The 16,843-nt window shown below is 36.0% G+C and overlaps 1 protein-coding gene across 1 annotated transcript in view; it reads right to left on the bottom strand.

Moving 5' to 3' along the window:
• PRIM2 (primase, DNA, polypeptide 2 (58kDa)) overlaps positions 1–16,843 on the bottom strand; it is a 256,639-nt gene that overhangs the window by 199,513 nt on the left and 40,283 nt on the right. The window contains exon 7 of the mRNA XM_004673597.2: positions 15,378–15,515. Coding sequence (XP_004673654.1) covers positions 15,378–15,515 — 138 coding nt within the window. The remainder of the gene's footprint in view (positions 1–15,377; positions 15,516–16,843) is intronic.

Raw genomic sequence — 16,843 nt, 5'->3', positions numbered from 1 at the left:
TTTTTTAATCCATCCTGCAACTCTGTGTTGACTGATAATCAGTGATTTTTACATATGGCATTTATACCTCAATAAGGCTGGCTTAAAAATCCAAACACAAGGCTAGTAAAAAGCACAGTCCCAATCATATGATAAAGAGAAACTAAATTATTAAAGGAAATTACTAATATAAGGTATAATGTGGTCATGTGTCTTTCTAATCTTCACGATACATACTCCCCAAGGATATTCTGTAAATCTAACAAATGAGAAAAACCTATACTCTTACTTCAAATAGTTTCTATTCTGTTTGATGGGTTCTGTTTGATAGTCATGAAAAAAGTGTATCTGATCCTTAAAGAACTAGATTGTGAAACCAAGATCGAGTCATTCTTTAGTGAATTGGGGCCCAGCTGCTGAAAAGGAGGCCACATTGTGAATCATTTCTTAACAAAATGTCAGTTTCAATGCCTCTCATGCCAAGCATGGCTTTAAAGAGAAATACTACACACTGTTAAAGCAGAGTAATAAAGAGCAAAGAATTTAGCTGACATAGGATAACAAAGACACAAACACACACACACACACACACACACACAAGAGGAATAGGAGTTTTAACAAAACACTTTCCAGAGAATGACCTAGAAAGAGAAGCTCTTGTAATGCATATAGAGGTTTTTCTCATTTGTTAGATTTAACAAGTTTACAGACGGCACCACAAAGGTACATAATTTGAACCACGGCTTTTAAAGTTCTCCTAAGTTCTCCTAAGTCAAAGTGTTCTCTACCAAGAGTAAAAACATCTGGATGTTTTTGGTGAAGAACTACATATTTACAATTAAAAACAGACTATCTAAAGACAAAGCTTGCTTATTAGATCTACGCTATTTTAAATTAAACGATCTTATTTCCTACTTGCATGTCTCTATAAGTTGTTTGCCTTTCTTACCATAATATTGTGACAAATTAGCAGATTAGTGAAAGAAAACATTTAAGGAAAAAAGCTGAAGAGTGTATGTACACATGAGTGCATTTACATTTTCAACCACAGATTCCTGTTCCAAATACACTAAATTGTTCAATAAAAAATGTGTTGGAGTTTTCTGGTAACATAATAAACAATGAACCAAAAGCATACTTAAATAGTTTGACACTATAATATGAAAACTTAAAGGTCAAGAACTACATAGTAAAAAGACATTTATAATATTTGACACTGGTTTTTCTTTCTGAATAAAACAATTTTGAATAAAAAGTCGGTAGTCTCATAAGTTGAGAAGGCAAAGGAAATGTCAAATTATTGACTGGTCCAATAATCAGCACCAGCCATGTTTTTAAAAAAATCATTCACGTATTATATAGTACAAGCAATAGAGGTGTAAGAATTACAACTATAACAAGAGGAATCATGTTGTATTTGGCCACAAAAACAATAAAATAGTGTGATAAGCAATAAAAGTCACAACTATGGTTCATCACCTGTGACACAAAAAGAACCCCCAGCTATAAGATCAGTTTCCACAACTATAAGATCATGGAGCTTTCCTCATAGATCAGCTCCCAGGAAAATCAGCACTACATACAACCCCCTCATAGATAGCCTGAGAGGCTTCCCAAAAAAACAATCGCCTTTTCAATCATTTAAAACATACTGTGGATTATAAGCTATGCCTTGACTTCTTGCTTTTTACCATTACTAACGTACAACTAAAAAATTCTGACTTGTCCATTTATTCTATATCTTAAACTCAATTTCATAGTATCAATTAAGCAATTTTGTCAGCAATATTACATCTTGTTTACCACGTTAACAAAACAGTTTATATTACTGCTCCAAATTTACAATGATAATAAATACCGTCATTCATTCTTCCCCAAGGGAAAATCTTACTGTATTGATATTTTTTAGGAAATACTAAATATGTACTTATTAATATTTAGTTATACAATTAATGGCATACGTTTTAATAAATAATATACTAATACACTATGCACTGTCTTATTAAAAGAAACCTAAAAAGTGGTTGAGGAAAAATGGAGAGAAGAAGGGTGAATAATCAGTTCAACAAACATTTTGTCAGCTCTGCAAGGAAGACATGAAGACAATTTTGGAATAACGTGACATGAGAAAGACATTCAAATAAAGTAATACAAAGGCCCCAAGCAAATTATCATAGGATACAAAAACCCAAAAGCAAACACTTAAACTAAAAGCTCTAGACATTTTTCTGTATTTCTCACATAATTTTCACGAAGTGATATAAACATAATTATTTCATATTACTCAACTGAGCACTCTTACAAATAAATGCCTCCACACTTCTACATGCCTTGCCTATCTGATTTATCACTAAGAGAAAATGTCAAGGATGTTACAAGTAAAGAGAAGAAACACACAACTAGAAATATCACTGAGAAGTTAAGAGGGATCAGAAGAGAAAAGTACATTTCCAAAGAATGTTTTATTTATAGCAATCGAGAGCATTGTTTTATTTAAAATTAAGGCTATATAAAAAGGATACATGGTGGGTCTCCCTGGTGACACAGAGGTTATGACTCATGCTATCAAGCTATCACCAACTAGTGGGTCCTCAGCTGAATCCCCAGTCAGGGAGCTGACCTACACATGGCAGGCACAGCAGAACTCTCCTGTCTCGCGCGCTGCCCCCTCAGCAGTGTTATTTCAGCAGACCCACCTGTTCTACTCCCCACTCCGTTTCTGGTGAATCCTCTCACCCCCACCCCCACACCTCTGACCTATTTTCCAGTTCTGTATGCATAAATATAAAATATAATATAATATAAAAATATAATATAAATATATGTATATTTATATAAATATAAGCATTTATATATCTAAGTATTATTTTTCAAAGACACTATAGTCCAAAGGAACTAAAATCATATGTTCAAAGAGGTACCTGCACTCCCATGCTCACTGCAGCATTATTCACAATAAGCAAGACATGGAAGTGACCTAAGTGTCTGAGTGTCTGCAGCAGTTGAATGGATAAAGAAAATGGAGTGTGTGTGACAGAATATTATTCAGCCTGACCTGTAGTACAGTACTGAACCCTGATACACAAGGCTCATGTGGATTGAACACATTAGTTTCCCTTTCTCAATCCAGTTTCTCTCAAAAAAAAATTCTAAGTTCCTTTTCTCTAAAGCCCATTTGTTTCTTCACAACTTGCCAAAGATCATCTACCCATTTAGGTGAACATAAAGGTGTGTCCCATGAAGTCAACAGCAATACGATCATTCATACCCATGCCCTGTGGAAAACAGCTCGTGCCTGCCAGATACACATTAAAAGTTCCTCTTCTAGTCCACCTGCATTTAAATTCAATTCATTTCACCTACCCTCAGCAAAGCTAACCAATCCTGTGCCAAATGCACAGGCTGGCCAACTCTCCACTACTCATCCCCTGCCTTACTAAAATAGTTCAAGAAAGAAAATCTTTGCTCTTCCAAACAAAGGAGGCCATAAGACACAGTTGTAGCCAAAGAGAAACACAATGCTGCTAGGGATGAATAATACAGGAAAAGATTTCTGCAAATGCATTTGCTCTCTCAATGAAGAAGAGCAAAAGCTCTTCTTCCTAACAAAGACATGGTACCCAGAGTGAAGCAGCCACGTGGCCTAGACCTGCACAGCAATAATCACAGCGGAAATGTAAGAGGACCTGAAAGGCATGCCCTGACGAGGTTGAGTAACTACAGTACTCTGAGCAGGAAGGCAGAGAAGAAGCCCTACTTTAAGCACTGTTATTTCTAACTAATAAAAATTCACAAGTCTACCATGGCTCTAGAGTAAAGTGATGGCTGACACGTTCTCACCAGCACAATCTAAAATGAAAAAAAAAATACCTGTGACACTTCCCCAAAATTAGAAAGGCATCATTTATGGTCATGAGCAGGGAAACTTGGATTCAGGTACATTAGCTTGGAATTCCATCTCAGCAACTAATTACAACTGTATTCTAGGATAAGCTACCAAACTGAACTTCTGAAGTTCAGTTTCCTCATCTGCAAAAATAATGCTAATAATCACTTAATGTGGTTGCAGCATTAAATCAGCAATGCATACAAGTTTAATAGTAGTTGGCATAAAGTAAGTGCTTAAAGTTAGAAACCAGGCCCTCCCTGGTGGCGCAGCGGGTTAAAGCACAGCACTGAGAATCTGAAGCCACTTCCGCATGAGTTCGATTCCCGCCTGCCGCCTGCCCCGGAGGAGACCACATGGTGAGCCAGACCTCTCCTGACCCGCCCGCTGCTCCCCTCAGCAGTGTACTTCGTCAATCTGCCTGTTCTGCTCCCCACTCTGTCTCTGGTGAAGCCTCTCACCGTCCCTGAGCCTCTGGCCTGTACCCCAGTTCTGTATGAATAAATAAATAAATCTTTAAAAAAAAAAAAAAAAAGTTAGAAACCATGGGGCCTCCCTAGTGGCACACGGGGTTAAAGCACAGCACTAGAAAGCTATCCACAGCCACTGCAGGACCAGTTCAATCCCTGGTCAGGGAGGTGACCCACATGGTATAGCAGAGCTCTCTTGACCCGTCCACTGCTGCCCTAAGCAGTCTACTTCAGTAGATCTGCCTGTTCTGCTTCCCACTCTAGTCTCTGGTGAATCCTCTCACTCCTCCCATATCTGGCCTGCACTACAGCTCTTGTATGCATAAATAATCTTTATAAAGTTAGAAAACTGCTTTCATCACTTCAACCATAACTTCCATCATCTAGCAGGCCAATTCTTCAGCTAAACGCAGTCAAGTTCAAAGGCTCTAAAGGGAAAAAAGCAGTTTCAAATTTATTTTCTCCCTTCCTCTTCACCGCCACCCCCTTGTGTGTGCATGTGCTCACATGCTCATGTATACACACAGGCACATTTTCTCTTCCTCAGGCCTAATCCATACTACGCAACTGAAGAGCATTTGCTGAAGGATAAATTTCTTAGGCAAAGTGTATAGAAATAAAGAATAGAAACACTTAAAACACTGTAGTCATCAAGGTAAAGAATTGTTATGACGTTTGCCATGTAATTTTTGTCAGCCATCCTTAAGAAGTAGAGATTTCTTTTCTTAATACTCAAAAGTAGTCCAAAGGATTAATGAAAATAAATATACAACGCTTTAAGCTACTTTGGAAAAAAAAAGACTATAAATGCAAATTATTATTACCTTTCTTTGGGATTTTTGCCCTGCCAAAATCCAAAGCTATATAGTTTGTTTGTCCTCAAAAAAATGAGTATTATTTCATCTTCTTTCCATTATTTTAATCTTTAATAGTCAATATGGTAACTGTAGAATTATAGATGGACTGGTTACAGAAGATAACATTCTAGTTTCCAACCTTGCTTGTTATTCTCTTGTTTTCTAATTTATGAGAACAAAATCCATCTTCAATATCTTCTTACAGTCTCAGTTCTCAATTTTCTAGATCATTACCCCATTCACACCTCAATTTACTAAGTTCATTGACACTATTCACCTAACTGTTTTGCAACTCACCAAATACACTCTTGTATATGGACAAAATCATAAGTTTCACAAAGGACAACCATAATTTTTTTTAAAACCAGAGCGTAAAGACTTTCCTTATTACTAACGTCTCATAACTCTATGGCAGGTTTCTAAGATAAAATGCAGGCATAAAAACATGGAAGCTCACCAATCATGTTTAATATATATTCTAAAAGTTATAAAAATAAAAAGTCAGAGTCTCAGAAAACATTTACTTCTATTCTCAGTGCCTTTTTAAAAATTTTAAAAACCAAACCTGTGTATTTAGTTATTCTCAATTCTATCATTCTTTAATTATATCTGTATCAACTAATCTTAGGCAATTTTCATTTGTTGTTTTTATTTTTGTTTTGAATGTGCACATTGCTCTCCTAAAACATTTCAGATAACATTTGCTGTACCACTCCAATTTTAATGTATATGTTGCCTACCTGAGTTCACAGGTTCTGTGTCACTTATATAAAGAGATAAAGTCTTAAGGTCTTTGAGACGCAAGATTTGCAATGCATGTAAATCTGAAGATGAATTCTGCACTCCCTGACAAGTTCCTCAAATATATATGTGCAATTAAATAGACAAGCAGTGAAATTTGAAGGTACAGAAATAGAAACTGTTACATGGACAAAGCTCACCTGCCAATGAAGGAGAGTGGAGCAGGCAGAAGAGAAAAATCAAGACTTGTCATCAAAAAAAAAAAAAAAAAATTGTCATCAGTCAAGATAAGGAAGAAACAAAGAAAGAAATTAAACATGAAGACAAATAATAACAGTTTTATTCCTACACCCTACCCAACCCAATAAAGATAAAAGGTCAAGAAATCACTGACATCTAAGAAAAGCCCTGTCTCCGTGCTAACATCTTCATCACTTTCCCTGCTACCTACAGACTAAGCTTATCATTCTTTCACTGCTCTCTCTACACCCAGTACGTATTTTTTGTACACACTGTACCGTAGGATGACCATTTATATATCCCCACACACATTATCAGCACTCTGAATTTTTAATAAAATTATGTCTCCAGTGATTCTGCCTGGCACACAGTGAGGACTCAAGAAAAGTTACTGAATGGAACAAAAATTGTTTTCTAAGTATTATACAGCCATCACACAACAAATGACAAATCAGTTATAAAAGAAAGGCAACTGACGACAACCAAACACTGTTTTTTAATAGTTATTCTCTCTCTGGCACATCATTAAGTGTAACAGGTGAAGGAACAGACTTTGTGATTTAACATGGGCTGAGGACAGTGCAATTTCTATGAGACAAAGTTGATTGAGTTAATATTTTACTTTGGTTTCTGTGTCAGATACACATGTGTTTGTGGGAGAGGGGGTGTTCCTGTTCTCAACATTTCTCTCATTAATGAAGAGTCAGAAAACTGAAACTCAGATACATATACATAATCATTACTTTTCAATGACCAGTCACTGTTAAAAATTACATTCTCAACACTTCATCAATCCTGTAACATTTTTCGTATTCTTAGCTCCCTCTGCGCAAAATTTTTAAATTGGAAAACTAACAGGTGATGCATCTTTCTTTATAGTGACTGAATAAATTTTTGCTCTACGACAGTAGAACTGTCAAAGAATTAAATTTACAAGCACCCCCCTCCAAAGACAAAACTTTCAGTATTCAGTTGTTTCTTAGCTACTGAATCTACCAATATTTTCTCATCACAAATAAATAATAGGGTTTAAAAATCTGTGATGCAGAGGACTCAGGTGTCAATAAAAGTAATGCAGTTCAGTACACTACCAATAATGTGTGAAAATATTAAGTATTTTCTAGCCAACCTAAGCTGAGGTTTTAAAAGGGGTAATTATAATTCTTAAATGATCTGGAGAATGGAGTGTTTATAAAGAAGTACAGGGGGATTCTTTTCTTTGAATGGTGGCAGGAGAATGAAGGCACAAATGTGAACACAGAAACAGTAACTTAAGAATGGCTCTGGAGAGTTACTTCAACTGTGAGGAAAGTTGCTATTTTCAAGGTAGACAGATTTTAATACTAGTTTTTGCTGCATCTTAGGTTTCTAAACAAAATGTACAACTCACATCTTATACATTCCAGTGAGAAAATGTCAAAAGAGTTCCTTAGAAGTATCCTGAGATCACAAGCATTTGCAATTACGATTTCAGAAATATTCTGCATCTACAGCACTTCAGACACATTAACAGGTACTTTTTGCTCTCCTTTTATAAACAGGACACTGGAAAGCAACCCCTTTTATTAACTTTAATTTCTCAACAAATCTGAAGAATACAAACATCCAGCTCTCACAGGCAATCCATCAGTTCCTGATCACCGGCTCCTTCCCCAGACACTGTGCAGGCATCAGAGATCGGTAAGTTAATATGGCCTAATACTACTCTGGAGAAGTAATTTCTTTGGTTCCTATCAAGGCAACCCTACATTTAGAACACATAATTGAGACACCTGCGTGAGGCTGAATTAGAGAAAGCAGAAGGCGCAGAGGCACATGGGCCTGAAGGCAACAAACTTGAACACAGAGGGCACTGAACAAAGAATTCTGGGAGAACAATTGTGAAGAACTCAAGTCCTTCATTATTAATCAGCTGAGTGAACTGTGATTAAGTTTGCCGGACTAAACATTCACAATTAAAATAAAGATGCCTGCTGTCAGTTTACCAAGAGCCTTTTAGAAGAGAAGCATTGTGCTAAGCTCCACCATGCAAAATAGGACAGGCCAGCAAGTCCACTATTGCATATAAACCTGCACTTTGCATCCTGGTTGCCAAAAATGAGGGCAAGGTAACACATAACTTGAAAGTCCATTTCTGCTCTAAAACTTCTGAGTCTCTACTGCTAACATTTGCAGCTATAAGAAAGCAAATTTAAAATAAGTGAATATTTAAAATTCTTGCCCCCAGTAATTTTAATAAACACAAATGCAGAACTATGCTAAGCACATTTCTCTAAAGGAGAAATAAAAGGGAAAAATCACAGCCTCCTAAAACACTATTCTTTTGAATTAGCTCCTCCAAACAGACCCCAAAAGATACAATTTTGGAATTTTTAAGCACTATCATATACATTACTGATATTTTCAAGTGAATGAAACTTGTTTTATCAAAAACCTAGACTATTTCACTAAAACAGGGAAATAACTTTTACTCAATCCTATTCTGCGAATGATGCCAAACGTCTCATTTTCTAAAATAGAATACATAACAAGAAAGATGCTAAACTCATTTGTGACTTACTCATTTAGGGTAGCCAACACATATGCCCACCTGATTTCTCCACCTAACCCTGAAATACTGGTAACTGAGCCTCTTCTCTCTTTAGTCAATCTCCTTTAGAGAATGCATTCAGTAATTTGACTTCAAATTTAATAACCACTTGAACAATTTCCAAATCTATTTCTTAATTTTATACACTCTCCTGAGATTCAACCTAAATTGACCAGGAGGTTCTGTTAACCCAATAACTCAACACTCTAAATATCAAAATCATTTCCTCTCTCAAATAGCTCTGACATTCCCATTGCTACTACACATTTCTAATGATAACACCAGCTGATCATAAAGATGGTTCTCAAACAGGTTACATGCAAGGCCACTTTCTGAAGTGGACGAAAATTATTAAATACCTAGGCTTATTTTTTTCCTAATTTCTTTTTAAAAACCCCATTTTTAAGTATATTTGTACCTTAAAGAGATAAAATATTTTAATAAGGAAGCATAATCAACAGTTTGGAAATCACTAGTATACACACTAAACATCAAACTCATTAGCCTGCTAATAACCACTGTTCCAATTTGATCTTCTGTTCTTCCTTACAAGCATTAAATACAAGCAAACATAGCATTAGCCATCAACCCAGACATAGCCCAAGCTCTCCAGCACATAAACATTTGCCTGTTGCTCTCAGCAAACTGTTCACAGCCATATAGATCAATAATTTAAAGTCAATGTCAACTCTCTTTTTCTCTAAATTCTCTGAACTTGCCGTGACAACTGACAGGACACTACCCATTTTCAAACTACTCACTGAATCTTTCATGCACAACATAGGTGCTCTAACTAGACAAGAGAATTTTTTTTATTGTGATTCACTGACCAACATTTTATTCTATCATCCTTCATTTTTGTACAATGTATGATTTCCCTGTGAAGTTCCCCATCACCAATTTACCTGTGCATCATTTGTGTTCTTCCAAATCCTGTCCTGATCCTTCTCTTTCCATAGGTTTAGTGTCTTCTCTTATAAATTTCCCACTTTACATACAAACAATACAGGAAACTTGACATGTGAAAGAATTATTTGTTGAGGCCCTCCCTAGTGGCGCAATGGGTTGGGACACAGCACTGCAAGCTAGCCACAGCCACTTCAGTGTGAGTTCAATCCCCAGCCTCGGAGGTGATCCACATGGTATGGCAGACCTCTCCTGACCCGGCCGCTGCTCCCCTCAGCAATGTACTTTGTCGATCTGCCTGTTCTGCTTCCCACTCTCTCTGGAAAATCCTCTCATTGCCCCTGCACCTCTGGCCTGTAGCCCAGCATTTGTGTGCATAATAAAAATAAATCTCTAAAATAAAAAGTCACAATGTGATACTTACTACCATCTTATACTTGCGAATATGGCCTATAGCAAAAAGACCAGACACACGTGTTGGTAACAGCATAGAGAAAAAGGAACACTCATACATTGTTAGTGGGAACATAGACTGATCTATCCCCTATGGAAAACAATATAGCAGTATCTCAAAATATTTAAAATAGCTCTATCTTAGGGGCCCGACCTGGTAGCACAATGGGTTAAAACACAGCACCATGAAGCTACCACAGTCACTGCAGCACGAGTTTGATCTCCAACCTGGGAGGTGACCCATCCAGTGTGGTAGATATTTTCTGACCCACCCACTGCTCCCCTCCGCAGTGTATTTCAGTACATCTGCCTTTACTGCTCCCCGCTCTGTGTTTGGTGAATCCTCTCACCCAACCCCAACACCTCTGGCCTGTACCCCAGTTCTGTATGTATAATCTTAAAAAATAAATAAATAAATAGCTCTATCTTAGGTCCAAAGAATGCAAAAACAACAACTCAAAAGAATGCATGCAATTCTATCTTCATTACCACACTTTTTATAATAAACAAGTTATAAAAATAACTTAAGCATTCAACTACTGATGAATTAAGATGTACTATATATACTCACAGAAAAATTACTCAGCTATAAAAAAGAATGAACTCTTACCCTTTAAAACAACATGGTTGAAACTGGGAAGGGTTATGCTAAGTGAAATAAACCAGACAGAAAAAGATAAATATAAGACATATGTAAATATGAAGAAATAAAATGAAGGTTCAGACAAAAATAAGCCCAAAAACCCCTAGAAATCTGACTGTAAAATTGACTAACAAAGAGGTAGTGGAAGGTGGAGAGCAAAGTGGATGGAAGGCCCAAATGACTATTATGGGAGACAATGGGTGACTTGATGTGGTTGTGGCATGGTAACATACACCTGAAGAAATGTGAATACATGTGTGAATATACAGTGTCATAAGCCAATGTTATCTCAATCAATTAAAATAAAATAGAAACCAAAAAAGGGAAACAAAGTCATCAGATGTTTTTGTACTACATAATGCAAAAAAATCTCTTTACCCCCACATTTATTCAAAAGCCTACCTCTAACTACTGTAATTTCATTTTTATCACTCTCCCCAGCTTACTTCACTTCAGCTATACTGGCCTTTTTAATTCCACAAATTTGCCAAGATTCCCCCCTTGAGGCCTTTACATTAGTCACTTTCCTTGTCTAGAAAGCACCTTACATTTGTTTAGCTGGCTATTTCATGTCATATATAGTTTTGTTATGGTTTACATCTTTGGTAATCATCTACCTCCCACTATAACAGAAGCTTTATAAGGGAAGAAATTTTATCTATCTTTGTAATACTATGTCCCTACTACTAAAACAATACACAAGCGAACAAAGAGTTATTAAAAAAAAAAAAAAAAACTAAACCATTAACTAAAAGAACTAGCTAAAGTTTTTAAAGTTGTTATGTGAAGGAAATAAAAATGTCTTTCCTTCATGCTTTTTCTTAACAGTAGCCCCACATTTACCCTTTTCTACTTGGTCTATATACTTAACCCTTCAGAATTTTCTCAGAGTTTAAAGATCTAAATAACCTACGAATGTATAACTCCTTACAAAGGCACAGTGATCATCAAAGAATTTTAAAAATTCTAATTAGAAGGCATAAGATGGAAGCACGGTGCTCTGACAATTACTAGTGAACATAACCTTGGCTTCCCTTTCCAGGCTGCACTTTCCTCTTCTGTATAAATGCAGACTGTAATCCAGTCTACCTTAGAAGGGTCCTCCTCCATAATCTCTCGAGCCCTGACCTTTTTAGGAGGAAGCCAGTAATGCCTGAAGTAAAAGTCACTGTCCCTCTTCCCAAAGACACAGGCCATAAGGTGATACAACTCACCAATAATCATGACAAGGTCCTTACAAAGTCAGCGTGAGTCTATTTTATAGGACTGTGGTAATGCTCAAATGAGATAATGCATCAATAGTAAACTACAGACAAGAACAAGTTATTCAGTATCAATTCAACAAAATTTTACTGGATACTGACCCTCTGTGCCAGACGATACACTAGACAAAAAAAAAAAATTAAGACAGAGGCCTTCTCTCAAAACAGCTTACACTTTAGCTGAGGGGGAGAAAAACAGACAAGCAAAATTATTTTGCCACATATTGGCTGTGTGCAGGGCTCTGGGGAGCACAGACGAGATACCCTAAGCAGAATTTGGAAGTTTAGGGGAGACTTCCTGGAAAAAAGCAAGGCCATAGTAGAGTCTGAAAGGACAGGAGGGTGAGAAAATAGGTCTCATCAAATGAGTAAATAATTTCCATTTTTTTACTGGTCCCAAAGAATGTTCAAGAGCCAGATTAGTTATATTAACTAAAAAATTACAAGACCAAAAGTTAAGAACAAGCTTTTAGATATTACCTGGGGTAAAATTCTTCTATCATCTTAGGCTTACCCCAGCATAATTTAATTACATTCCCTGCCACTAAGTAAAACATCAGTATGTAAAGCTTTAAGGCACTTTTCCTCATCTACAAGAACATTTCTGGAAACATTATTGAGACTGAAAATGTACAATCACACACTCTAAAGTCTAAACCTTTCTCACCAAAAAGGATGATAATAAAGAGTCCTCAACCATAGATATAGATTTCTCACTCACCACAACTACAAAAGAAATGTTTCCCATTCCTTCCATCTCCCTTCTAAGATAAATTCCTGAGAAATACACCCCTCCCTTCACCTGCTTGATAAGGTAAAAGACTCTCTGGACAACTTCTGCAACCAAAGTTGACCCTACATACTCAACAGGAAGCCAAAATACTGCCTGAAGTAGGAAATCACTGTTCTTCTTCCTATTCCAAAAACACAGGCCAGAACTCCAATAAGCCACCAATAATCATGAAAAGTTTTTTACAAAGTCAAAGTTCATGAAATCAAAACATAGGTATCCCCAACAGCCTACAATGCCATTCCTAGGTATATAACCAACAGATACCTGTTTTCCAAAAGACATTCCAGAAATACTGAAAGCAACAATATTACTTGTAATTTAAAGAAAGAAAACAAAACACAAATGCCCATCAACAAAAGAACAGAAGAATAAACTGTGATAAAGCTTATCAGAATTGGGATGAAGAGGAATTGGCATAGAGGAGGCATATATATGGCATAGTAGGATGCAATAAAAAGAATGTGCCATCACTTCTGTAATATTCCTGCTTCAGAAGTATAACTTGAATATAAACATGCAGAAATATCAGACAAACAGAAATTGAGAGACATTCTACAAAATAGTCTATAATCTTCAAAAGTTACAAAAGTCAAAGAAAGACCAAGAAATTATTCCAGACTGCAGAAGACTGAGGTGGTATGTCTACATAAGGATTCCAATTTGGATCCTTTTGAAATAAAGGATATGATAAGACAACTGTTAAAATTTGAAAGGTTTCTAAATATTAGATAGCAGTTAGGTATTTGATGCTAATTTCCATATTGTGACAGTTGATTGTGATTATGTGAGAAAAATCTTTGTGTATACAAATTACACACCAAAGTGTTAAGGGTAATGAGGCATGCCATGTTACCTCATTACCTAATAAATTAGGATAAAAACTTATATTTATCATTAGTAACCTTTCTGTAAGTATGTGATTTCAAAATTCAAAAATATTTTTTTAAAGATACTAGCGGGGGATAGAATTAACAGGAGGGGGAAAAGGAGATAGGAATTCAAAATTCATAGGCTGTATTTCTTACCAACAGGGTATAAAAAAAAACTTACATTTGGTATGCTGGAAAAATTAACTTATTACTAACTTAGGAACTCATAGAGCTTTATTATTAATTTCAGCATACGTATATCGCCTACCTTCATCTTCTGCTCAGAAAGTAGAAAATATTCTAAAATTTATAGAACCTTCTACATTATTAGGAAGATAAACTGAAAAGCAAATATACATATGCCCATTTGTATCAGCCAGGAAAGCTTTTTTCGGAACTCCCAAACAATTTTTCATATTTTTAAGCCAGAATTACACTGGGTCACATGTAAAGACCAACAATTTAGAAAGGAGAATTACACCACTATGATCTGTTCAAAGGTGGTACCACCACTCCAGAAACTTTCTGAACACCGGTTGATATTTCTGGTTGTCAATGGGAGTTTATCTTGGAAATTAGTGAATGAGAGCTAGGGATGATTAATGTCCTGAAAAATGTAAGTGTCACACAAAGAAGTGCTGTCTAAGATGTCAATAGAGAAAAAAACTGGCGAACAAACCAGTAAAAGAAGTAAAGTGGGTAACCAGTAGACAAAAGTTATTGCCTACCACAGAGCTCACAGAAGTAAAAATGGTATCCTTTATTTGTAAATATTGTACAGTACAGGTTAAGTCCCAGACAGTAATTTTACTGATGACTAAAAATAAAACAAAAAAATAGAATTAGGGAGGAAGACTATTAACAGTTATTAAGCACTGTTTTTAAAAACTGCTTTAATAAAACCAGAGTTAATATTTTAGTCTTTTCAACTGTTGGCCATGTTTGGTAACAGACAGCAATAAAAGTATTTATACCAGAAAATATTACAATTTTTAACTCAAAAGAAAAGGTTGGTTTATGCTTATATTAAAACAAGTAAAGTTTAAAATGTGTCACATCATATAACTTCAAAATTCCCTTCTGCAGTTCGTACTCAACAAGTATAAAAACAAACTTGATTAAAGGCAACAACACTGCAAAATGGACATTGTTTTAGGATGGTATCACTTGTGCCACGTTTTCAACAAATCTCTTAAAAGGCATTTATCATGTTATTTACTCAATATCGCTACCTCCAATTTCACCCAACAGGGGACTGTAACACTAGCATATCACTGCTGTTAATACTTAAAGATTTTCTTCTACACTGCCCTTTTCTATGGTAGTATATGGCCTTTTATATGACAGAAAATACCAAGTTAGAACAGAAATCTAGGTATTATATATACTGCAGGCCACTCTTATTGTAAAGGGTCATATTTGGAATCTATCTTCAAGGAAAAACTACACAATCTTGAAGTAACCAGAAAGAGCAGTCACAAAATTAATTAGCTCACCATTAGCATTATTAGGAAGAAAAAAAATGAGACAGGTAACGACAGAAAGTAAGAAATAAAAGCCAAGGAATTCTAGCATTACCAATACCACCTCATAAGCAATCTGGATATAATCATGAAAATTAATTTATTAAATACAGAATAAAGGTGTATAACTGAAAATGGGAACGTGTACATGTCTGAAATACTTACTGCTAAAGCCTTAGAGAGTTTGGCCCTAAATTCATTCAGGACGATTGCCACAATGTCTCTAAGTGGTACATAGGCAAAGCCATCTTCCAGGTAGACTTTCCTTCCTCGGAATAAATCCAATGCATCAGCAAAAGGGATCTGAATTCAGAGTGAAACAGGAAAAATCATTAAGTTCCAATCCTTAAAAAATTCTCCTCAGCTTCCTAGAATCACAATCTAAACAAAATTCTTTCCATGAAATATTCATTAACCCCAGCATCAAACAATGATATATTAATTTATACTACTTAAAGCTAAATAATTAGCATTAGGAAAACTGGCAGTCGAAATGTGTTTGTTGTAGCATAGATGTTTCAAAAACTAACAAGCCAATTTAGGATTGATTCTTTTTATTCTTAATTCATGAATATACAAACTATAACCCCTAGGATTTCAAACTCTCACCTCAAGCCCTGGAAGCACATTGTATTCTCCTCATGACATTGTCCACATTTTATTCTGCAGCAGGTAGAATCCTAATTAGTGCACAATATGCTCAATGTGAAAATTACTAGTTAAAAGTAATTCCAGGCCCTCTCTGGTGGCGCAGCGCGTTAAAGCACAGCACAGAGAAGGTAAAGCCACTTCCACATGAGTTCGATTCCCGCCTGCCCCGGAGGTGACCACACGGCGTGGCAGACCTCTCCTGACCCGCCCGCTGCTCCCCTCAGCAGTGTACTTCGTCCATCTGCCTGCTCTGCTTCCCACTCTGTCTCTGGTGAAGCCTCTCGCCGCCCCTGAGCCTCTGGCCTGTACCCCACTTCTGTATGAACAAATAAATAAATCTTTAAAAAAAAGTAATTCCAAATTTCTTCATCTATGTTTCCATTCTTTCTCTAGAGAAATATATTGGAAAAGCTAATCTCAACACTAAAAAATGAAAATAAACATCCAGCTTCACTATTTAGAATTTACCAGTTAAATATTTTTTCAGAAAACCTAAGAATACTTTGTTTCTATTTTTTTTAAGATGAGCAGAATATACTAGCAAACTATGAAAATCATTCTTACTCTTCAGTAGTTATTCTTTTTTTTAAAAAATGTGACTGTAACCAAAATAAGAAAGCATACATTGTACAAAAAAGGAAGAATGGTACAAAAATATATATAAAATTAAAAATATATATAATATATATATATTTAAAATAAAATTTAATGTGATTTTAAAAATTGGTGAAAAAATAATCCCCAAATTGTAGTTAGCAGACTGCTTCTTGATTAATTTAGAGATTTCGACACTACCACAGTCCTTGCCCTGAAGGAGTTCATCACCATTGAGAAGACAAGTCAGGAATGTGGAAACTCAAACATAACACCACCAGGAGAAGGAGTATGTGTGACACAGCACCACACAGGTGACATCAGGAGTGGTGGGAAGGGTGCTTACTCCAATAATCTGGGCAGGAACAAGAGGGCTGTCCCTCTTG

Source organism: Condylura cristata, unplaced genomic scaffold (assembly GCF_000260355.1).
Source record: "Condylura cristata isolate star-nosed mole 26May11 unplaced genomic scaffold, ConCri1.0 scaffold00001, whole genome shotgun sequence".
Classification (NCBI taxonomy): Eukaryota; Metazoa; Chordata; class Mammalia; order Eulipotyphla; family Talpidae; genus Condylura; species Condylura cristata.
This window is presented reverse-complemented; position numbering and strand designations above follow the sequence as displayed.